Consider the following 19426-nt stretch of genomic DNA (forward strand, 5'->3'; position numbering starts at 1 on the left):
GCTGGTCCGTTTTTGGCTTTGTAGGCAAGCATCAGGGTTTTAAATCTGATGTGTGCAGCTATGGGAAGCCAAACAAGTAAAAAAGGTACAGTATAAAAAAAAACTGTGGTGTGAATTTTAGAAACTAAACTGAGTTTGGTGTTTTTCAGAGATATTAGCTAGCAAAGAGTGCACTCTGAGCCAGAAAAAAAACAAACAAACATGACATGAAAGATAGTGGATTAGTTGCATTTTGACACTTTTTTAAAAAATGTTTTGCTCCCCACATTTGGAGATGTTGTGTCACCCTGTACTGGACATGTACTGGTCTCGTGTTTTATTTTATCTCACTCAGCTGAACACTAATATAGTTTCAAGCTCTGAAAGAGTCTGTAAAGTAGTGTTGGACATTATGGAAAAATAATAATTTAGCAAAATACATCAGTAAAAAGAAAAGTGCAACACAGCTAATTACAATTGGAATAAGTGAGTAAGCAGTGTTGTGCAACATCCATATCATCAATGCCAGTATACCATGATATTGACACACAGTAATGTTTTTTGGTTTTAGTGATAATAATAAATATGAGTATTATATCCATGAAGAAATGATGGTGTTCCTGTTGCCAATCAGTTTGCTTTTTATAATATAACTTATAATTCTATTTTATACACTTTACTCATAATATCCAGAACCTGATAGTTAACTGTGATGTACATCATTTGCTCAAGATACAACAAAAGTAAATAGTAAATTTTCTTGCTGTAAATCTGGTTTCTGTATAGTGAATTTTTACAATACTGAGTAAAGTTCCATTACAGTCCATTAAGTCTTTTTAAGAGAAGAAAACAGGTCATTAACTTTATTAATGCTAACTTAAATATTGTCTAATATCTTGAAATATAAAATATTGTGCTACTGAATTGTGTTGCCCAGCACTTTGCATAAGTAAATAAGTGGTAAGCGTTTGATGCATATCATGTAGCATTTTTACATTCCTCAGTAACAGATGATTGTCTCGTCACATTGCTAGTGCGTGTAGCATAAGCCTGGCCGTGCATTCATCATACTTGTTAGCAGAACTGCAGTGTAATTTAGAAAATATATGTATGTTTCTATTCAATGTTGATATAATTTTGTGACTGTGTTTGCAGTTTACTTGTCGTTGTATTACTTTTATCACCTTTAAAGCCAAAATGGCTCCACATTATGGTCACACTGCTCTTCTTGGGTGTTAGATTTTCTCAAAGTTTTGTTTTTGTTCTTGTTACATTGTCATTGTTATCCATTTTGTATCTGTTGTTGTCTAGTTTAAATGCTACCTACTCATTAGAGTTAATTGAGGATGGGTTCAAGATTTCTTCCTCTTGCTCTTAGGGACTTTTTCTTGCCACTGTCACCATTGGCTTGCTGAAGGGGGCTCGGACCTGGATTATTCTGTAAAGCTGCTTTGCGACAACGCCTGTTGTAAAAGCGCTATATAAATAAACTTTGACTTGACTTGACTTAACTGAAGTGAATGTATGCTCTGTATAAAAGCATGCTCTGATTGGTTGTTAGCAATGTTAGCAGTGACCATGCTGGATAAACAGCTAAACCAGCACCAGACCAGCCTATTCTGTTTTTTCAGCCGGGTTAACTGCCAAAACAAAGACACCAAACATGGTTTAAATTAGTTTAGCAAGTAAGACATTGGAGCAAACTCACATGAAGTAGGACCAGCTTAATGGCCAAACACTAAATGCCTTAAAAGACTTTCAGTTGTATTTTCAGATAAAAAATAGCCAAGTTAAGGGGTTAAACAGCTGTGGCAACAATCTCCTAAGCAGGCAATAGGCAAACTGCAACCTCATATACTTGAATTATTTTCAGCAAAGAAAAATTCTATCAGGAAAATGAAGTATTTTAATGCAGAACAAAGTGCCGCAGGCTAATGGCTATGCATCTGACTCAGAGCTTACTATTGAGCACTGATGGCAGTTTTTTCCACAAAGAGTAACATTTTGGCTTTCTGGCACAGCAGTCTGCTCCTCACTTTACTCTTGAAAGATATTTGAAGCAGTGCTACAATCACTGTCCATACTTGTGCAAGGCGCAGAAAGATTAGCTCAAGAGACTTCAGCACGAGAAGCAAAGCTCGTTTTGCTTCCTGCCAGTAATTTAGTTGAGGCTGAAATTGGCTGTGTTTTTTGAATTTTCAGTTCCGTGTTGAATGGTAACTGCTGCACCATTTAAAATGAAATGAAAAATTTGAATAAGAAGCTATCTTCAGCTTTTTTTTTTTTTAGTTCAGTGCCTGTGTGTGCTGTGGAATGGCTGCCTTACACAAGTAAAATGCCATTGGGTTAATGCTTTCTCTGCATTGTTCCAGAGAATTTCAGTGCACATGTTAGAGTCCACTCACAGTTTGGTAGGTTTTTGTTGGTGTCATGTTATCTGTCTTTGCTAGTTCTGATAGCTTTTGGTATTTACTGCATTTTTTTTCTTTCACTGTAATATTATTTTTGCAAATAATATTTCCTTGGTGTGAGTCAAATATAAGAAAAAATCACCAGAATGTTTCCTTTCAGTACACATAGCGAAACCTGGCTCACATATTTTGCGTCATTAATCGTCTCTCACTGTAGGCCAAATGAAAGTAATATTGACTGAACACATTCACCTGATTCCAATCTATAGCTGATCAGCCTTTCCATCCTTTCCGTCCCAAGTTATCAATGCAGCTGCAGCAAAACTATCAAGTATCAGTGTTAAATAAAAAATAACTTTGATAAAATAAATGAAATATGATATGTGAAAATGTTTATTATTACCCAGCTCTAAGCAGCTGTAGAGCTTGAATCAAGAACTTATATGATGAGAACTGATCTATAATTTATGCCTTCAGCTAATCTGCAGTACAGCACTACTAAATTTATTTTATTGTCCATTCCTGAAGTTTAGTCAGTGAGTAGTGTGCAATATAGGCCTTCTGAGATAAAACTGCAATAAATAAACTGCATATAGGCTACGAGACTGTGTAGCTATGGTACTAGTCCATTGTGTCTTGTTGAACTGGACAGATTCATTCATTTCTGTGCAATGTGCTTTGTATGTACTTTGCTTACAGTGACTTACTGGGTGTTTTTACCAGCCAGAGAGAGCATGAGTCATTTAGCAAAATGAGTCTTGCTTTTTCAAGCTGTTGCTGTATCACCCTCTGTCATTTGGATTACCACTAAATATAGGTTTTAGCAACAGCCAAGACCTTATAAGAGAAAGACTGAACCACAGCTAATGTGTTGGACACAAGCTACCACACTAGCCACAATACAACAGTGTAGTGTTATACAATATGATGTGCTGGGTTTGTAAAACACACTGTTAGGCTCGGAAGCTCAGTCAGTGTCAGGAAGCACAGACAATGATGGACAGGAAACTGTGGTTTTCTGGTATATTAGTTTAAAAAATACGGACACTTTTGTGATTGCACAACAGAGAATTGACAGTTCAGTGAAACTGGTAGGATTGTGTAAAGTTACATAAAACACTGTGATGGGATTGCACAGTCCGGTGCAACACAGAGGAGAAGAATACAAGGCTGACACAAGGCTGAAAACAAGGACAGGACAGCAAAAATGAATATACAGATAAATAAATAAAAATGTGAATTTTGCGTCTGTGATATGCGATATTTCCCATGTTTGTATTTGCTGATGTTGGTATGTAAAATTTAGAAATTAGGGCTAATTTGCATTGCAGAGAAATGCAGCCTTCATTTGCAGAGGATTATAAATACAGTAAGATGAATAAAAAGCCAATATTTTAGTGCAGTAGGCTAGCTTCAACTGTACATTCTGCTCTTCTGGATCTGGGGAAAAATAGATGATCCTACCTACGGAGTGTGAGCAGGCCGTCTAGAGCATGTTTCTATAGGACATGACAGTGATGTTGGTCAGATTGAGGACTGGTGCTCCAGGGCTTGGACGCATTGGTTCATGACTCAGGTGTAGAAGGTTCCCACATTCATTTACAATTACAACCATTCTTCTCCACGTAGGAGAGAGAGAGAGAAAGATGAAGTTAACAAAAGAGTGAGGAAGGAGGGAGAGAAATGGAAAGAGAATGAGGGAAAGAGAAAGGGAAGCGAGAGAAATAGAGCGAAAGATAAGAAGAGAGGGATACAGAGAGGGGGTGAGAGAAAAAGAGAAAAAGCATCAAAATAACGCAAGGAGAGAGGGGAACATGAAAAGAGAAAGAAGGAATAGATTGAGAGAGAGAGGTAAATGAGAGAGAGAGCATCAGAAAAAGAGAGGTAAAGAGGAGTAGATGGAGAGAGAGAGGGAGAAAGGAGAGAGAAAGGGTGAGAGAGGGAGAAAATGAGGGAGGAGCCAGCAGCAGTAGTGTTGGGGGGAGGGGGGCTTTTGGCCTATGGGGCTGGCAGACCATCTCTCATGTCACAGCTGGAAGGGGAGGAGGAGAGGAGAGAGGGAGGGAGGGATGGAGAGATAGAGGGTTGGGGGAGGGAGCTGGTAATCCACTAGATGAAGCGAGAGAGAGGCAGGGAGGCAGTATGAGGGTGACGCCTCATAGCGAGCATCATTTCATTCACCTGAGGAGAGCTCTCTGTCTACCTCTCTCGCTCTCTCTCTCTCTCTTCACTACTCTCATTAATGTGCTTCTCCAGTGTGGTGTTCATTGAGGATGAGATTACTCTTCACCTTTTCTCCTTAAGAACATCTTAAAAATTATTTTATGTTCATTTTTTTCCCGTTCAACCTCCGTCTTAGCGAATCTCTTCCAGGATTGTGGTTCAGACAGAGGCTCAGAGCGGCCGTCTGCATGTTCTGCTTGTGATGGACGGTGAAGTCTGGCCTTTCTGCGACTCCTGCTCTGGATGAGATGGCTGAGATGCCTCTGCTGCTCTTCCAGTTTCCGAACCGTTACTGTTAAGCGCTACAGGGGAGAGCAGAAGGGGGGTAGGGATTCTACAGCCTGCCGAGCGAAAGAACGAGTAAACGAGACGGCCAAAGAGGAGGAGGAAGAGGAGAGAGCAACCTGTTCCTCTGTGCTATGACCTAAAGAGATGGATATTAACCTGCAGTCACACCGTTTCTACTTCCCCCAAATCTACTGTGATGCTGGCGCTCAGGTCACTGAGTATAAGATCAGGTAGGTTTGAGTCCTGGCTGCTGGCTGTCCTCTGTGGCTGCTCCGAGGTGTGGAGTGGAATTCTAATTGAGTGGCTTTTATGAAAACGAGGAGGCTGGAGGATGCTTGATTTATGGTTTCCGCCGGAGCTTGCCAGGCTGCGGCTAGAGCGGCAGTGGTAACGCGATTGAAGGGTACGACTATGGCTCTTTTGTTCTTCGCCTGTCTCGCTCTGTCTTTCTCGCCTTTCGCCGCTTGTGAAGGTGATTCCTCAGAGGCCTCATAAGGTTGCATCAGCAATTTTGTTACAGTAGGAGCCAATTGTGCAGAGGTTGTATGCTTTTAAAAGTTCTCAGACTGGTTGCTCACACCTTCTATTTCATCACGATAGTGTTGTCTGGGTCTGTTGACTGAGACTGAGCCTGCAGTAGCACTTTGCTTTCTGGAGCAGGAGCATTTTTCATATGTAGGTGATGTCATTTTCATGGGATGCTCAGTTGAAAATGTCATACATCAGAAATGACTAGTATTATGTCAAAAGCACTCACTTTTTGTTTTTTATATAGATGGCACATTACCACTTTTTTTTTCCAATACTGATATTAGGGGTGGGGAATATGACGATATTTATTGTTATTGTGATAAATTAAGTAACAACATATTTTTTGAGTATATTGTGGATATCGTCAGAACTTAAAGAGCACTGATCAACGGTTTCATTACAAAGAGAGTATAATCATGCTAGTTTAATTGGATTTAGTGCAGTTCAGTGTGTGAAATGCTGAATAAAAGTCATTGTCTACATCACTTTTGTCAGCAATTTGTTAATGTGGCACTGCTGGTCCTTTTTCATGTGTTCCAATTTATCAAGCCTCAGAAAAATTAAATATTGTGCTTGATGTTGCATTTTTTGTCATATCACACACCCTGAACCAATAATGAAACTTTTAGTATCAATACTCCGATCTGATATTTTTTCTTTAAAAAGCTTTAAAATGAGCTATTTTCAGTGCATGTCATTTTAGACAGACTTCTAAAAGTAGGCTATCATGCTCAAACTACTCAAGGTTAACTGATATTTCTCAAAAAGGCACTTCACAACAGATTCCTTACAGGATTAGATTGGATATGCTTTGAAATCTGATGCAGGATTTTCTGCATGGTCAAGGATGTCCTTCAGTATCGATATGCTATCTCTATTTCTTTATATTTTTTATGCTATTTAAAAAATGCCAGCTTCCTTTTACATTATGTGAACATTTCATTAAGAATGGACCAATAGAAATGATCGTAAATTAGCATTTTGCCACTGCTTTGCTAAAAGCTCTGCTAGCGTGAAGGAAAAGCCTAAGAAGTGAATATGTGGCAGGTCATTAAGAGCTGAGATTTTACTGCTGTCACTTAAAGTTTAATGAACACTGATCAGATTCTGTTCCTCTCAATTCTTAGTTCAACTGTAGTGGAGTGTCTTTGTGAAACCCAGAGGAGCTGGAATCAGGACGAGCGTTCTCCGAAATCCTGTCTTGTTTATAGCCAACCTGACTTTCATAGCCAACCTGATCTCTCCATTTCTCCACTCATCCATCGTTTCAGATTTCATCTTGTCCTCTAATCTCTTGTCTCTCGGCAGGGCCCATCCATTTTTTCTCCCAATCACACGATTAGAGCCGATTTAAAGACCCAGGCTGTATTTTTGGTTCTAATCAGATTTTATTGCAGTGATGGCTCAATCCTTCCTACTGGGCTGGGGAACAAAAAAAAAAAACAAAAACAAAAAAAACTCAAGCCTGACCACTGGATTTTGAGTTTGGCGCGGCTGCTCGCATGTTCCTCCAGAATGTGTTTGATTCAGGTCCACTGTGTGTTTTCTCTGGTTTGGGAGATAATCGTTGCGTGTCTGTTTGACTTGGACGTTGAGATGGTGGTTGTTCCTGCAGAGTGAGGATTGTATTACCGGCTCTAAATCCATGTCCTCTCATGCAGGAATGAGGGCCAGAAAGAGGAGCGCTGGGATTTTATTTTGGATCTAGAGAGATATTTCAGATAGTGTTCTTAGTTTAGAGCCTTTTTTATACCAACCCAACCACACAGAGACTTATAGAAGAAGAAGCGATTAGGAAATGTACTGGCTCCAAAAGCATGGTGCGTGAATAAAGAAAAATATGCCAGCTGTGGATTTAGATTTTTGTAGAATTGCTCTTGTCAAAAACATATTTTTTTTCAGCCATGATCTCAAATTCTCTTTATAGGCGAACAACAACAGCTTACTGTGTAGTTGTTTTTAGCAGTGAAACTGGCAAGTACGTGCTGACTGTGGCACGGCTGTGGGGTTTGTGGTTGGATTTACTGGCTGTTTCCACTGCTCTGGGGCACAGTGAGCTGGTGCTATTGAAACAATAATGCTGATCAGTGGAACAGAAAGACCACAGCATCAGAGTGAGGCAACAGACAGACACACTGGCATACTGTATGATCAATTATAAGGTTAATAGTGCAGAGGGAGGGGGGTGAAACAGAGAGAGGGTGGGCAGAATGGGTGAGAGAGGCAGAGAGCGAGAGGTCAAAGTCAGAATAAGAAGGGGATGGGGCAGCACCAGTGGTGGATGACCCTCAGGGCCTTCTAAGCCTTCATAGAGTAATTAATGATTTCTGTAAACTTAAAAAAGGTAGTAATACTCATATTTTATTGTTAAGTTTTGGGTGGAAACAAAAGGGCTAAATTCCAATGGAGTCAGAATTTTTTTCTCTGTGGTGTCTAGGTAGATACAGCCCAGTGAGCTCTCCCATTGGTTAGGACTTCAGGAGCTGAACTGAAGGCCTAACGTGTCAGACTAATCACTAGCGTAATTAGGAATTGACAGAAGAAGCCAACCATTGATCATGTTTGGATTTCCAATGATTGGTACCAATTTTGTGAGAAAAAACATCACTCTAGGCCTTCTTGAAGTCCTAGATATGTCACTGACTGTCAGTATGAATGCTAGCTTGACCAGTACATTTTAGTCAGTTGTAAGAAAGTGGAAAACAACAGTACTTCCATATCAGAGTCACTGTAAACCTGCTACAAAGTAAAATGTATGTTAAAAATGCTTAACATATATTTACAAGCTTCAAATGAAGCATGAAATGTCTCTTACAAAACTCTATGTTTAATTTAATGCGGCCAAAAAATGTTCATGTGGATCTCTGTTAGCTTAGCACAAACGTATTTCTAGAATCCTATAGAAGCACTAGCAGAAATTCGCGTTATTGTACAGCTTTTTTTCATAGAGGAGTTTTGATGTTCATGTCTTGAACTAGCTAACAGCCTAATAGTCACAGCTTGCCACTGAGTACAAGCATTAGGTGGAGCATTAGGATAGTGCCCTGAATAACAAAGCAATGCATTGAGTGAAACATATGACATTGACAAAATTATTGCCAAAAGTAAACTAAGAGACAAAGATGTGTTTGTGTAGCATATTTTATTCATTTTGGAATTATACACACATTCCAATGAAGTAAATTTTAAACACTTTTTCGCTGTGGAAGAGATGTAGATGCAAATTAAAGGGAAAGGAGTGAAAGAAAAAGACTGAAAGTGATATGAAAATGAATGAGAGAGAGATCCTTTGAGACTTGCATGCATATGAAATAGCTAGCACTGGAAGTTGAGGTTTGATTGGAATAGTAATGGATGGGTGTATGTACCCCATATAGGCAGAAGTGGATGCTACAGAAAGCCTTTGTGCTTACAGAAAGGATTCTGGATACCATGGAGACATGGCGCTCCCCAATATCCCATAATACAATTGGGCAAGACGCCATGGCAACCACGCCACAGGAGAACACTCAGTGTATCCTGTCGGCTCTGATAGCGGAAGGCAGTGAGACCGAATGTAACCTTTTCTGATGTGTGATCATCTGTGTGTGCATGCTTGCATTTCTGCAAAAGAAGAGGAGCCATCAGCCATTCTGGGTTTATTTCTGGCAGACCAGACAAAACAGTTTGGTCTCCTTTTACACAAAGACGCAGTTAAAAATGATGGGAATACGCCCACATTTCTGTTTCTCATGCTCGTAGGTGTCCTGACAAAACAAGGCCAGAGTAAAACCGTAGGGTGAAGTGTTTGAACCCCAACGGCAAAATCACTCCACCTAAAAGACTTTATGACAGGAAGTACCAGATCAACTGCAGCTCAAATATTTCATTGCTTACACTAGTGAATGAAAAAAAAAGTCTTTTTTCCCTTCGTTCCCATAATTTAGGCATGTCTCTGTAATTACATGAGACTTTCTGTTTCTCAGAATAAGCCTTTCTGAGCTATATACATCATTACATAGATGGCATTCTTCTGGTAGTAACTGCAGTGTCTGACTGACTTTATTAGTTACTTAACTGGGGCTCAGTGGAATGATACAGTTAATGTGAAATGGCTGAACGCTTTTTAACCAGTCAGACTGTGCTTTTGATAACTGTTGTATAAATGAAGGCAAAATGTGTTGTAGCTGTATATATATAAATATATATGTATCACTGCTGTCTGAACAAAACCTCGTATCTCCTAAATGGTAACTTTACAAGAGAAGAAAAAACTTACATTACTTTAAATGTAAGTCAATGGAACAAGACTTCTTTCCAAATAATTTTAAGTCACTTCTTTTGGTCCATTCATCATGAAACTTGTAAACAATGTAAAGGACAACAGACATTTTCAAATTATGTGAAAAACGTATGAGAAAATGAGATATATAAATATGCTTATATCTGCTTGCCTATTCGTTTGTTTAGGTGTGTGCCGTTCTTCCGTCCTTTATCCTAGTGATCTACACTGTTTCTGTCTGCAGTACTGTTGCTGGCATTAGCAGATGTCTGACGGTCATACTGGCCATTTCTTATTTCCATATTGTGTAATCCCTGAGATTACTGCAAAGGCCCTGGAGATTTTTCAAAATAGAAATATTATTTGGGTATTGTCTGTTTGTGCTTTGGGGGTGGGGAGGGTGGAGGAGTCTGTATTCAAATGTTGAAGGTCAGTGATGTTGACCCAGCAGCTCCTGTCGACTTAACGCAATGGAAGTGAATGGTGCTGGAGGGCACAGAGACCCTCGAAGAGATAGACTCTCAAACACCAGACAAAAAGTATAAGGATGCCTACAGGTCAACCAGTCCCATTTATTTGATTTAAATTCAAAGACTTAATTTTATATGCTTTAAAAATATAAGGCTTGAGAAAGTGTCAGTGTATGAAATGAATACAGGTAACCCAAGCAATCAAACTAGCTGTCAAAAATGAAGAATCATGAACAGTGAAGTGTTTTCCAGTGTGTAACGCTTTTATACTGCCAAACAATTGTTCTCATATACCTTGGCACCAATATGCAAACACTGTTGTGTATCCAGCTGTGGTTTGACTACCTAGATGTATTCAGTGTGCAGCTCATTACAGTCCAGCTCATACATTTGTGGATTAAAAGTGCATAAAGAGCTTTTACACTGCATGCATTATTTTGATTGTAGTGTGGAGGTTTTGAAGCCATGTTGCTTACTACAACATCACAAAGCTCATTCATTCTTTTTCTTTTCAGCATTTTTTTCTAGGCCAGGCACATATTCCACTCCAGTTGTCATGCCAACAGATTAGGCTGTTCTTGCAGTCTATGCAGTGAACTGAGTAAGCACGAGGGTGCCTCAGAGATTCCAGGCTTCAGTGCACACAAACACACATACACATACACATTTATGCACAGACACAGACTCGCAGGTAAAATACTCCGTCTCATGAGCACTTGACTAGAAAAAAACGCACGGTGAAGTTTGAGATGCAGCTAAGGAGGCAGACACAAATAGTACTTTCCTTTTATAACCTACATACTACTGAACTGTTTTTAGCTGTAGTACACTATGTATCCAGAACTTTATAGACACCTGCTCATCCAACATTTCTTCTGAAATCAAAGGTATTTAATTGAGAGTTTGTCTCTTTTTGCTGCATTAACAGCCTCTACTTCTGTGGGAAGGCTTTACACTAGATTTTGGAACATTGCTGTGAGGATTTGATTGCAATCATTCACAAGAACATCAGTTAGTTTAGGTACTGATGTTGAATGATTAGTTCTGGATCACAAATGCCACTTTATCTCATTCCAAAGGCGTTGGATGGAGCTCCATCACTCCAGAGAAGGCAGTTTTGCTGCTCCACAGCCCAGTGCTGGTGAGCTTTTTACCCCACTAGCTGACTCTTGACCTTGGGCATAGTGACCTTAGGCTCATGCGTGACTGATCCAGAGCGTCCAATTCTATTGACAGTGCTTGTCACAATAGTGTTTGAATCTCTTTGAACATATAGGGCCTGATGTACTAAGCCTTTTGGACCAGTTTTGGGTGCAAATCAGACACATTCTGTCCAACTGTGCTTATTTTTCTCATGCATTTGAAGGAGCTACGGAACTATCTCTGGGGCAAGTTGTACTGACTCCATACACCCCGTCTCATCTCCAGGCTTTTTACTGTAGTGTTCTGTTTTAAAACATTAGGTTATGAAAAGGTACTTTTCACCTGGAAGAACATTTACACAGAACCTTTATTCCAAACAGTGTATGTGCACACAGTCCATGTTATCATTTCACAAATTCTGTTTTTTTAGCCAGAATAAAATAACACTACTGTATAATGTTTTGTGGGTAATAGCTTCATTTACTAACACTATTATCTCTTTGTCACTGAACTTTTATTTTCTGTTTTGTTTTGAGCTTGCTGATGGCACAATTATTTCACTGCGCCTTTTAAACCTGCTCCTCACGTGCGAGCAGTAAGTGGGCAGGGCTAAATGCAATTAGCATGTAAAGCTGCAGTTTTAGCAAATCAAACCTTGAAGTCTGGCGCAGTATGGGCGCATATTGCAGTCGCATCAAGGCGCATTTTACGCTGTGCCTACGCTCTTGAGTACATCTGGGTAAAGAAGAAGCAGACTGCACTCAGGGGTGAAGAAATACGTCTTTACTGAGGGTAATTCAGAAATCACTTCATGGTCCGTCCCATCGAGAACATCCTTTCAGACTGTAAATTATTTCACAGACAGCTTAAACGTCAGCGCTTTCTATTTCTGCCATCAAGACATTTGAATGCTCTCCGTCTCAGCACAGGGAGCATTTTCTTCCCCTTGTTCCTTCTCTGCCACCAAACCTCAAATGCGCAACTGAGCAAGCTGCTTATGTAACACTCACCCAAAAAAAAGCCTGACTCATAATTTTTAACTGCTCAGTTCTTCGCATTGGAAAGCTTCGGCCCGAACTATTTTCCTTGGCAGAAGATGCTGCCACTCTTCTGAAACCCTAAAACCTTTTCAAAGGCTGAGCCATGTGGCTCGAACAGTCTCTAACTGCATCTAAATGTGTTAATGCGTCTGCTGGAGGTTCTGCTGAGCTCAGCTCTCTGCTCACCCCCTTAGTGCCGGACTGTCTTGAATATCTGAATATATATTTGTTCGTGCATGCTCACAAGGAGATATGTGAATGAGATTAGCGCTCCTCCGTGCATGGCCTGGAAGTGATATGCGAATGAATATAGCACTCAATACTCAATGAACTTGTCACTGGCTGACAAGGCACATCATTATTAGACTGTGATTGTGTGTGATGTGATGTATTATCCTGGCCTGCTTACTGGAACGCACTTTTTGGTGACTGCAGGACAGTTCATAGACCAAACAGTCTGGGGACGCTCTTTGAAGTCTTGGCTTTGCGTCTTTTAGCCAACTCTCTCCATCAGGCTGTGTGTGTGTTTGTGTGTGGTGGAGGGGGGAGGGGAGGGGGGAGCTGGATGATAGAATGTGGAAAGGGTTGACATTGTGGGGACATTTTGCTGTTTTTTTTTTTAGATGAAAATAGTTGGGTGGTCCACATAATGCTTCTTTTAACAATTGGATGGATTTATTGCCATATTTATTTTATTCTATTCTTCTATTCTTATTTATTTATTTTCATTTTTTATTTATTATTATTTTTTTATTTTATGATTTTGTTTTTGTCATATTTGGAAAGCCCCCACAATGATCTTTTTTTCTTTGACATTTACATGGCTGATATTTATTTATTATATTTATTTGTTTGCTGGTTTTGTTTGTTTATGTGTTTATTTCATTATATTTATAATTTAGATCGTCACACAGTGACTTTTTGGTAGGGACATTTAGCTTTTCCCCACATAGATTTTTCTTTCCCCAAAAAATAAAACTCATTTTTTTTGGCTGGTCCTCACAAGGAAATATGTTTTTTTCTTGTGTTTCCTGAGGTTAAGGCTTGGATTGCTTTAGCAGTGCTTTGCTAAAGTAATACAGACATTAATGGAAATACCTCACAAAGACAATACAAATTTGTGTGTTAGTGTGTCTGTGTGAAATGTGTCCTGAGTGTTGAGGTATAGAGTGGTGGCTCTGCTCTCCCTGGAGATCGAGGGGTTGATCCCTGTGTCTCCACAGGGAACAGAATTTTAGTGCTGAACTTGCTCTGCGTTAGACCGTCATCCCCACTGGAGATTTAATGTGCTGGTGCGTGTGTGTGTGTGTGTGTGAGTGTGTGTGTTCACACATTCGCCAGATGTGATGTGATATAACTCTTTTCATTGCATGGCAATGAGTGTCTGAAAAATTAAAATCTAACTGCATTTTAAGCTCCAGAGTCTGTTCAGCTACACTTCACTTGACCATCCATCTATCATGTTCATTAGTTATTAAAACATGTATTCAAAATTTTCACATCAAGTTGCATGAAATTCGTCCCCTGTGTGAAACTCAAATGACCTCTGCGGTTTGAACAAAAAGAGGTCGAATTATAAAGAGCACAGATGATTTCTTTAAATATCTCACGATCACGGCTATCAGTGGATGATAGCATGATGTCATCATTAATAATGACTGTGGTGTGTTGGCTTCATTATCTTACTGCATTAGTTACAAACCATTAAAATGAAGTGGACAGGCTCCAGCACTCTTGCAGATAATGCACTTGAATGCAGGTTCTTTGTGTATAAATGCTCTCATCATAGTGCTCAGTCTACATCAGCTCACTAAATATAGCCATCCTGTGTATCATAAGCATCATCATAACCGCCTGAGTCATCATTCATTTCAGGGGTGTCTAAGGTGATGAATCTGTGTTTTCATTAACGGAGAACTGACATTATATCCTTTTCTCTTTATATATATCAGGTTTATTATTCAAAAATGCAAATAGTGGCACCTAAAGGAGTAATATGTAAGAAGACCTAAGTTGTGGTGTCCACCCTTAATGTTAGAAACAAGGAAATGGATAGTCCCTCCTCCTTCCTCTTCACTCCTCCCTCCTCCTTACCAGTCTAGAAGAAATGTTTGAGCACGAGTTCAGCATCAAACTTCATCTCTTTACTCACCAAGATCTGTCTCCAGAGGTGGAAAGCCATGCCAGTGTTAACTCTTGTTGTGCTTCCTTTTGGTGTCACTTCTATTCTTTGCTGCTTAACGTAGTTTCTTGCAGGAGCAGGCAGAGGTTGCGACAATGGTCACTTGCCAAGATCTTCAGCCTTCATTGTATTTACTGTTCTTTTTATTGGCTAACTGTCCTTAATTGGTCTAATTGGGGGCGGTACCTTCAATATGATTGACAAGATGTTAGAATACACCCTCGGGGCATTGCTCCTTCTACATCCTCATGCTACAGTGACTCACTATCACCTCTTGAGGTAAAAGGTGGTGGTATTACAAGACAGGACAGGCCAGGGCTAGATGGTTAGCATGCTATCTTTTAGTTAATTTTGGATTGTTTTAAATTAAAATCTTACAAATTGCACTTTTACTCAGGTAGCTGTGTACATCCTTGCAGTGTAATTATTTATTTTTTTCTGGGCATTTTGGATAATTTTGTTTAACCCTTGTTAATAACTCCCACTGTATGTGAGTTTGAGTACCAAATCTCTCAATACTCATATGGAAATTCACTTCTAATATTGCAAAATAGTTTGGAGTGAATACAATGTGTAAGAACAAAACTAAAATAACCTTAGTATGAATTTTATTTAGATAATGCAAAAGAAAAGTAAAGCATGATTGGATGCATAAGCAACAGCCTAACTTAAAAGGCCTTCCCGAATCCCTGTTTCAGGCTCTGTAAAAATCAGTCTTTTTATGATATGTGCCACTATTCAGTGTTCTAGAAGTGACAACACCCGTGAAAACTGTTTTATGATGTAATTTATCATGATAACACTAACATAACATCATCCTGGATTGTGTGTGGAAAATGAGGATGAATAGCGTGTCTCTAAGACACATTGCGATGTAAAGCACATCCAAGCATTTTGCCTTGGGCTCAGTTCCACATTGTGCACATGGCTGAAGCACACTGAGGCACTCTGTATTCAGAAGTGTTCGGATGACTCCGTACCGCCGCTCTGTTCAGGGTTGTGTAGTAGCTCGCAGCGAGAAGAGATGCTCCGTGATAACGCTGTCTCATCTGTTTGTGTGTTCGTGGCTCCGCGGATGCATCATCCCATCGGCCCACTCACCTCACTGAGCCGTGCTTTAATTCTCTAAAGCTGACTCTGAGACTGGAGCTCTAAACAGCTAATAGTGCAGCAGAATTAGGCAGCCTATGTGTAATTCAGTGCTGTGAGATCATTAGCTTATGATGGTGGAGGCACTGATGAGCGCTGACAGAGCTTTGTCTGCTCATCTAAGAGTCAAAATATCCACAGCAGGGGACATTTCCCTAAAAATATGAAACAATCTACAAATGAATTTTCAAAATTCAGATACTGCGATGACTTTTTTTCTACATGCTTAAAAATAATGGTTCTTCAAGGGCTCTTTAGTAAAGAAAATGGTTCGATATAGAACATATATACTGCGTTGTGAAAGGGTTCCTCAGATTGTTGTAGAATGAGCTGTAGATGGTTCTATATCGAACCTTTTTGAAAAGCGTTCTATATAGCACCAAAACAGCATTCTTCTATTACTACAAACTTGACATTGTAGCAATAGAAGAACACTTCTGGTGCTATATTGAACCCTTTTCATCTACAGCACATAATTAGAAATTCAATAATCAAAAGGTAAATGAAGAGTGTTTTAGAGTGGTTCCATTCTACAGAAAATTATAGAGTCACAGTGGTGGCATTTACTGGGCACCCCTTGTCAAATTACATGTTTTTGTTGATGTTGATTTTGTACAGTTACTGTTTAATGGCCTGTGGAAAAGTAATGGCATATTTTATGTTTTGCTTTTTTCCAAATTGTGCACTAAAAAAAATTGCAAAAAAGTGTGATGTAATATATATATATATATATATATATATATATATATATATATATATATATACACATTAGGGGTGGGAATCTCTAGGCACCTTACGATTCGATTCGATTCGATTACGATTCAGAGGGCTGCGATGCGATTATAAAACGATTATCGATGCATCTCGATGCATCTTTTTTTTCTATGTAGCACTTATATTTTCTCACTGTGTGAGCTCAAGTTTCGAGTTCAAGTTTCAAGTTTATTTGTCATTTGCACAACGTCAGGACATTTATGCATTGAAATGCTTGTGGTGAGGCTCAGCTAATCACTCTACAGAAAGTAAGTAAAAATAAAAATACAAGAAAAACCAACTGAAATATATTAAATATACACAAAATATACACAGAATATACACAGAATATAGAGACAAATATACATTTTAAAGTGACTAAGTAACTCGGTGTTATTGTTATTTAAAGTGACTTGGTACTTTTAAAGCAAAGTATTTGTAATGATCCATAATGAATTTACTTCCAATATCTTTTTTATTAAAACAAATGGAAGTGATGTGGCAAGTGAACTAGAAGGCTCTCATTCAGTGCTCTCGTTTGGAGCACGAGAAGCTGCTGCTACTCATCTGCGATAAAATGCGCAGTTACGGTAAAATAAGATCCAGTGGCAGTGGACGTCCACGCAGCACATGTTACAGCTATTCTACCCGTTTTTTAAGTGATTTTATTACTTCGGTTTTGGTCTCGTGTAGGGCGAGGGGCTGTGTCGAAAAGTCTTTGAGACGGGCGGTACAACATAGCGCGAAAGCCCTGTTTCGCAATGACTGAGAACTGCAGGTCATCTAGCAGCGATGCGTTATTCGCATTTATAAGCGCTGCTGTTGGTTTCCTGGTACGTTAAATCTGTAACGAGAGACCGTCAAACACTAAAAAGTGGAGAAGCTGAAGTCGCTTCTCTTTCGAATTCTCCCGTTCCACCTTAAATGGTGCCGCATTTACATTCGGCGCCTCAGTCAGAATTTAAGGTGGAACGGGTAAATTCGAACAAGAAGCTGGAGAATAAGAAGCGACTTCAGCCTCTTAAAACAGTCGAACATTGAGAGACATTTAACTGTTTAACTTCTGAGGAAAGGTTTTCTGGCGGAGATGGGAGGAAAGCGGCTGTAGGCGAAGCTTAAAGCAGAGCGAAGTAAATCTGCGTTTTCGTTTATATTGTTTAGTCTATACTAGGACGTTAGCACATACTGAGACATACTGGACATTACATTTTGTGGCTTCCAAGGTGGTTTGATTTTTGTTGAAAGGACAAAATGGCTCTTCTTATCATTTGTGTTGTGACTCCTGACCTGACCTGGCTTTTAATGCAGAGGGAGCCGGTCGGATTTCTCGCTCACCCAGTTGTGTTTTTGTTATGTGCCGCCACAGCCTGTCCCCGGGCGCTGCACTTACCCACCTCCAAGTTCCGCCTTTTGCGTTCCGTCAACATAACGTTATAAAGTAAATATTTAGAAAATCGATTTTTGACATTTGTGAACTGATTCAGAATCGTTCACGTCCGCATCGCGATGCATCTAAGAATCGATTTTTTCCCGCACCCCTAATATATGTATATATGTATATATTATATATATATATATATATATATATATATATATATATATATATATATATAATATTTTATATTATGGAAAGCTGCCCTGTTTTAATTTTCAAATACTGAAAGTGAGAAAAATAAAAGCTGTGTATATGATAGTGAGCTCTGTACTGTAGCAATATATGCAGCGTATGTTACAGAGGACAAATGAGATGAAAACAGAGTGTGTGATTATTGTGATGTGCTCAGTCAGCTGTGATGGGAGAGGGTGAGAAAGAGAGAGAGAGAGAGAGAGAGAGAGAGAGAGAGAGGTGCAGATGCTTCCAGAGTGTTTCAGTCAATACAGGCATTCACTAATTGCAGAGAAACACATGCACACACACACAAATGAACCCAGCTAAACCTGTCTCTGTCACCAGTCCTGATACTAAACTCCATCTGTTTACTGTAACTGCAGAACATGGTAGCATACACACACACACACAAAAGCTGCACACTCAGTTGTTTCAGAACATGATCCAGACCTCTCTGCTGTCGTCTAAACAACACCAGCACACAGCCAAACACTGTGCTGTCTGGTAAGTTTGTTTACTTTACTCAGTGTCTGTACAGTTACTGACAAATTCATGTCATTCCATTAGACAATGGATTACAATCCTGGTCCTGGAGTAGCCCTGTAACCCTGCCTGGCACATTTCAGTATTTTCGCTGCTCGAACACACCTGCTTCAACTCAGGGGGACTTTTTAATGAGCTGATTAGTTGGATCAGGTGAGGAAAACCAGAGAAAACACCAAAACATACAGGACAGAGGGTCTCCAGGACCAGAGACTGTTAGCCAGTGCTGAAGACAGTGGTGTAAATAACTGCAGTGCAAATAAAAGGCATATTGGCAAGTAAAATTATCTTACATCTAGTCAATATATCTAAAATGTTTCTGTTTGAAACTGTTGAGCAGGTTGAAACACCCCTTATAACTTCACTGCTAAACTGCTGTAAGATGAAGAGGTGGATGTATATAAATGTGTCATCACAAAAATAGTGAATTCAAAACAGGCTGTTTTTGCAGCATAATTTCATATAGACCGTCTGGACTGTGGAGTGAATAGTGTGGTTTGCAGCTTTAACTTTAAGAACTTTTATATACTGTATCAAATTATCAGTGACTGTAAAATTATCTCTGTGTATTGGCAGGTAATTTTGCTTGATTCATTTCTTGAAATTTCAGTATAGTGAGATAATTTCACTTGATGAAATCATGTAAAACAAGTAAAAAACTGACAAGTTAAATAGCTGTATAAAAAGCATAAGTTTTAAAATAGTACTATAATAAGTATAAGTTAGGTGTTTACAACAATCTCAAAAAGAAAAATACCAAATAGATTTGAAATAATTTCACTTTCCAAGATATCATTTGTTGCAGTGTGACCTCACAATGATTCGATACAATTATGATTAATCT

The 19426-nt window shown here is 39.2% G+C and overlaps 1 protein-coding gene across 3 annotated transcripts in view; it reads left to right on the plus strand.

The window, feature by feature from the left end:
* evlb (Enah/Vasp-like b) overlaps positions 1-19426 on the plus strand; it is a 60606-nt gene that overhangs the window by 13979 nt on the left and 27201 nt on the right. The window contains exon 1 of one of the 3 annotated variants that reach the window (XM_036581799.1): positions 4514-5131. The exons of the other annotated variants lie outside the window; for them this stretch is intronic. Coding sequence (XP_036437692.1) covers positions 5046-5131 — 86 coding nt within the window. The 5' untranslated portion in view covers positions 4514-5045. Of the gene's footprint in view, positions 1-4513; positions 5132-19426 lie in introns of those variants that run through there. 3 annotated transcript variants of the gene reach the window in all.

The sequence above is a fragment of the Colossoma macropomum genome, unplaced genomic scaffold (genome assembly GCF_904425465.1).
Source record: "Colossoma macropomum unplaced genomic scaffold, Colossoma_macropomum, whole genome shotgun sequence".
Classification (NCBI taxonomy): Eukaryota; Metazoa; Chordata; class Actinopteri; order Characiformes; family Serrasalmidae; genus Colossoma; species Colossoma macropomum.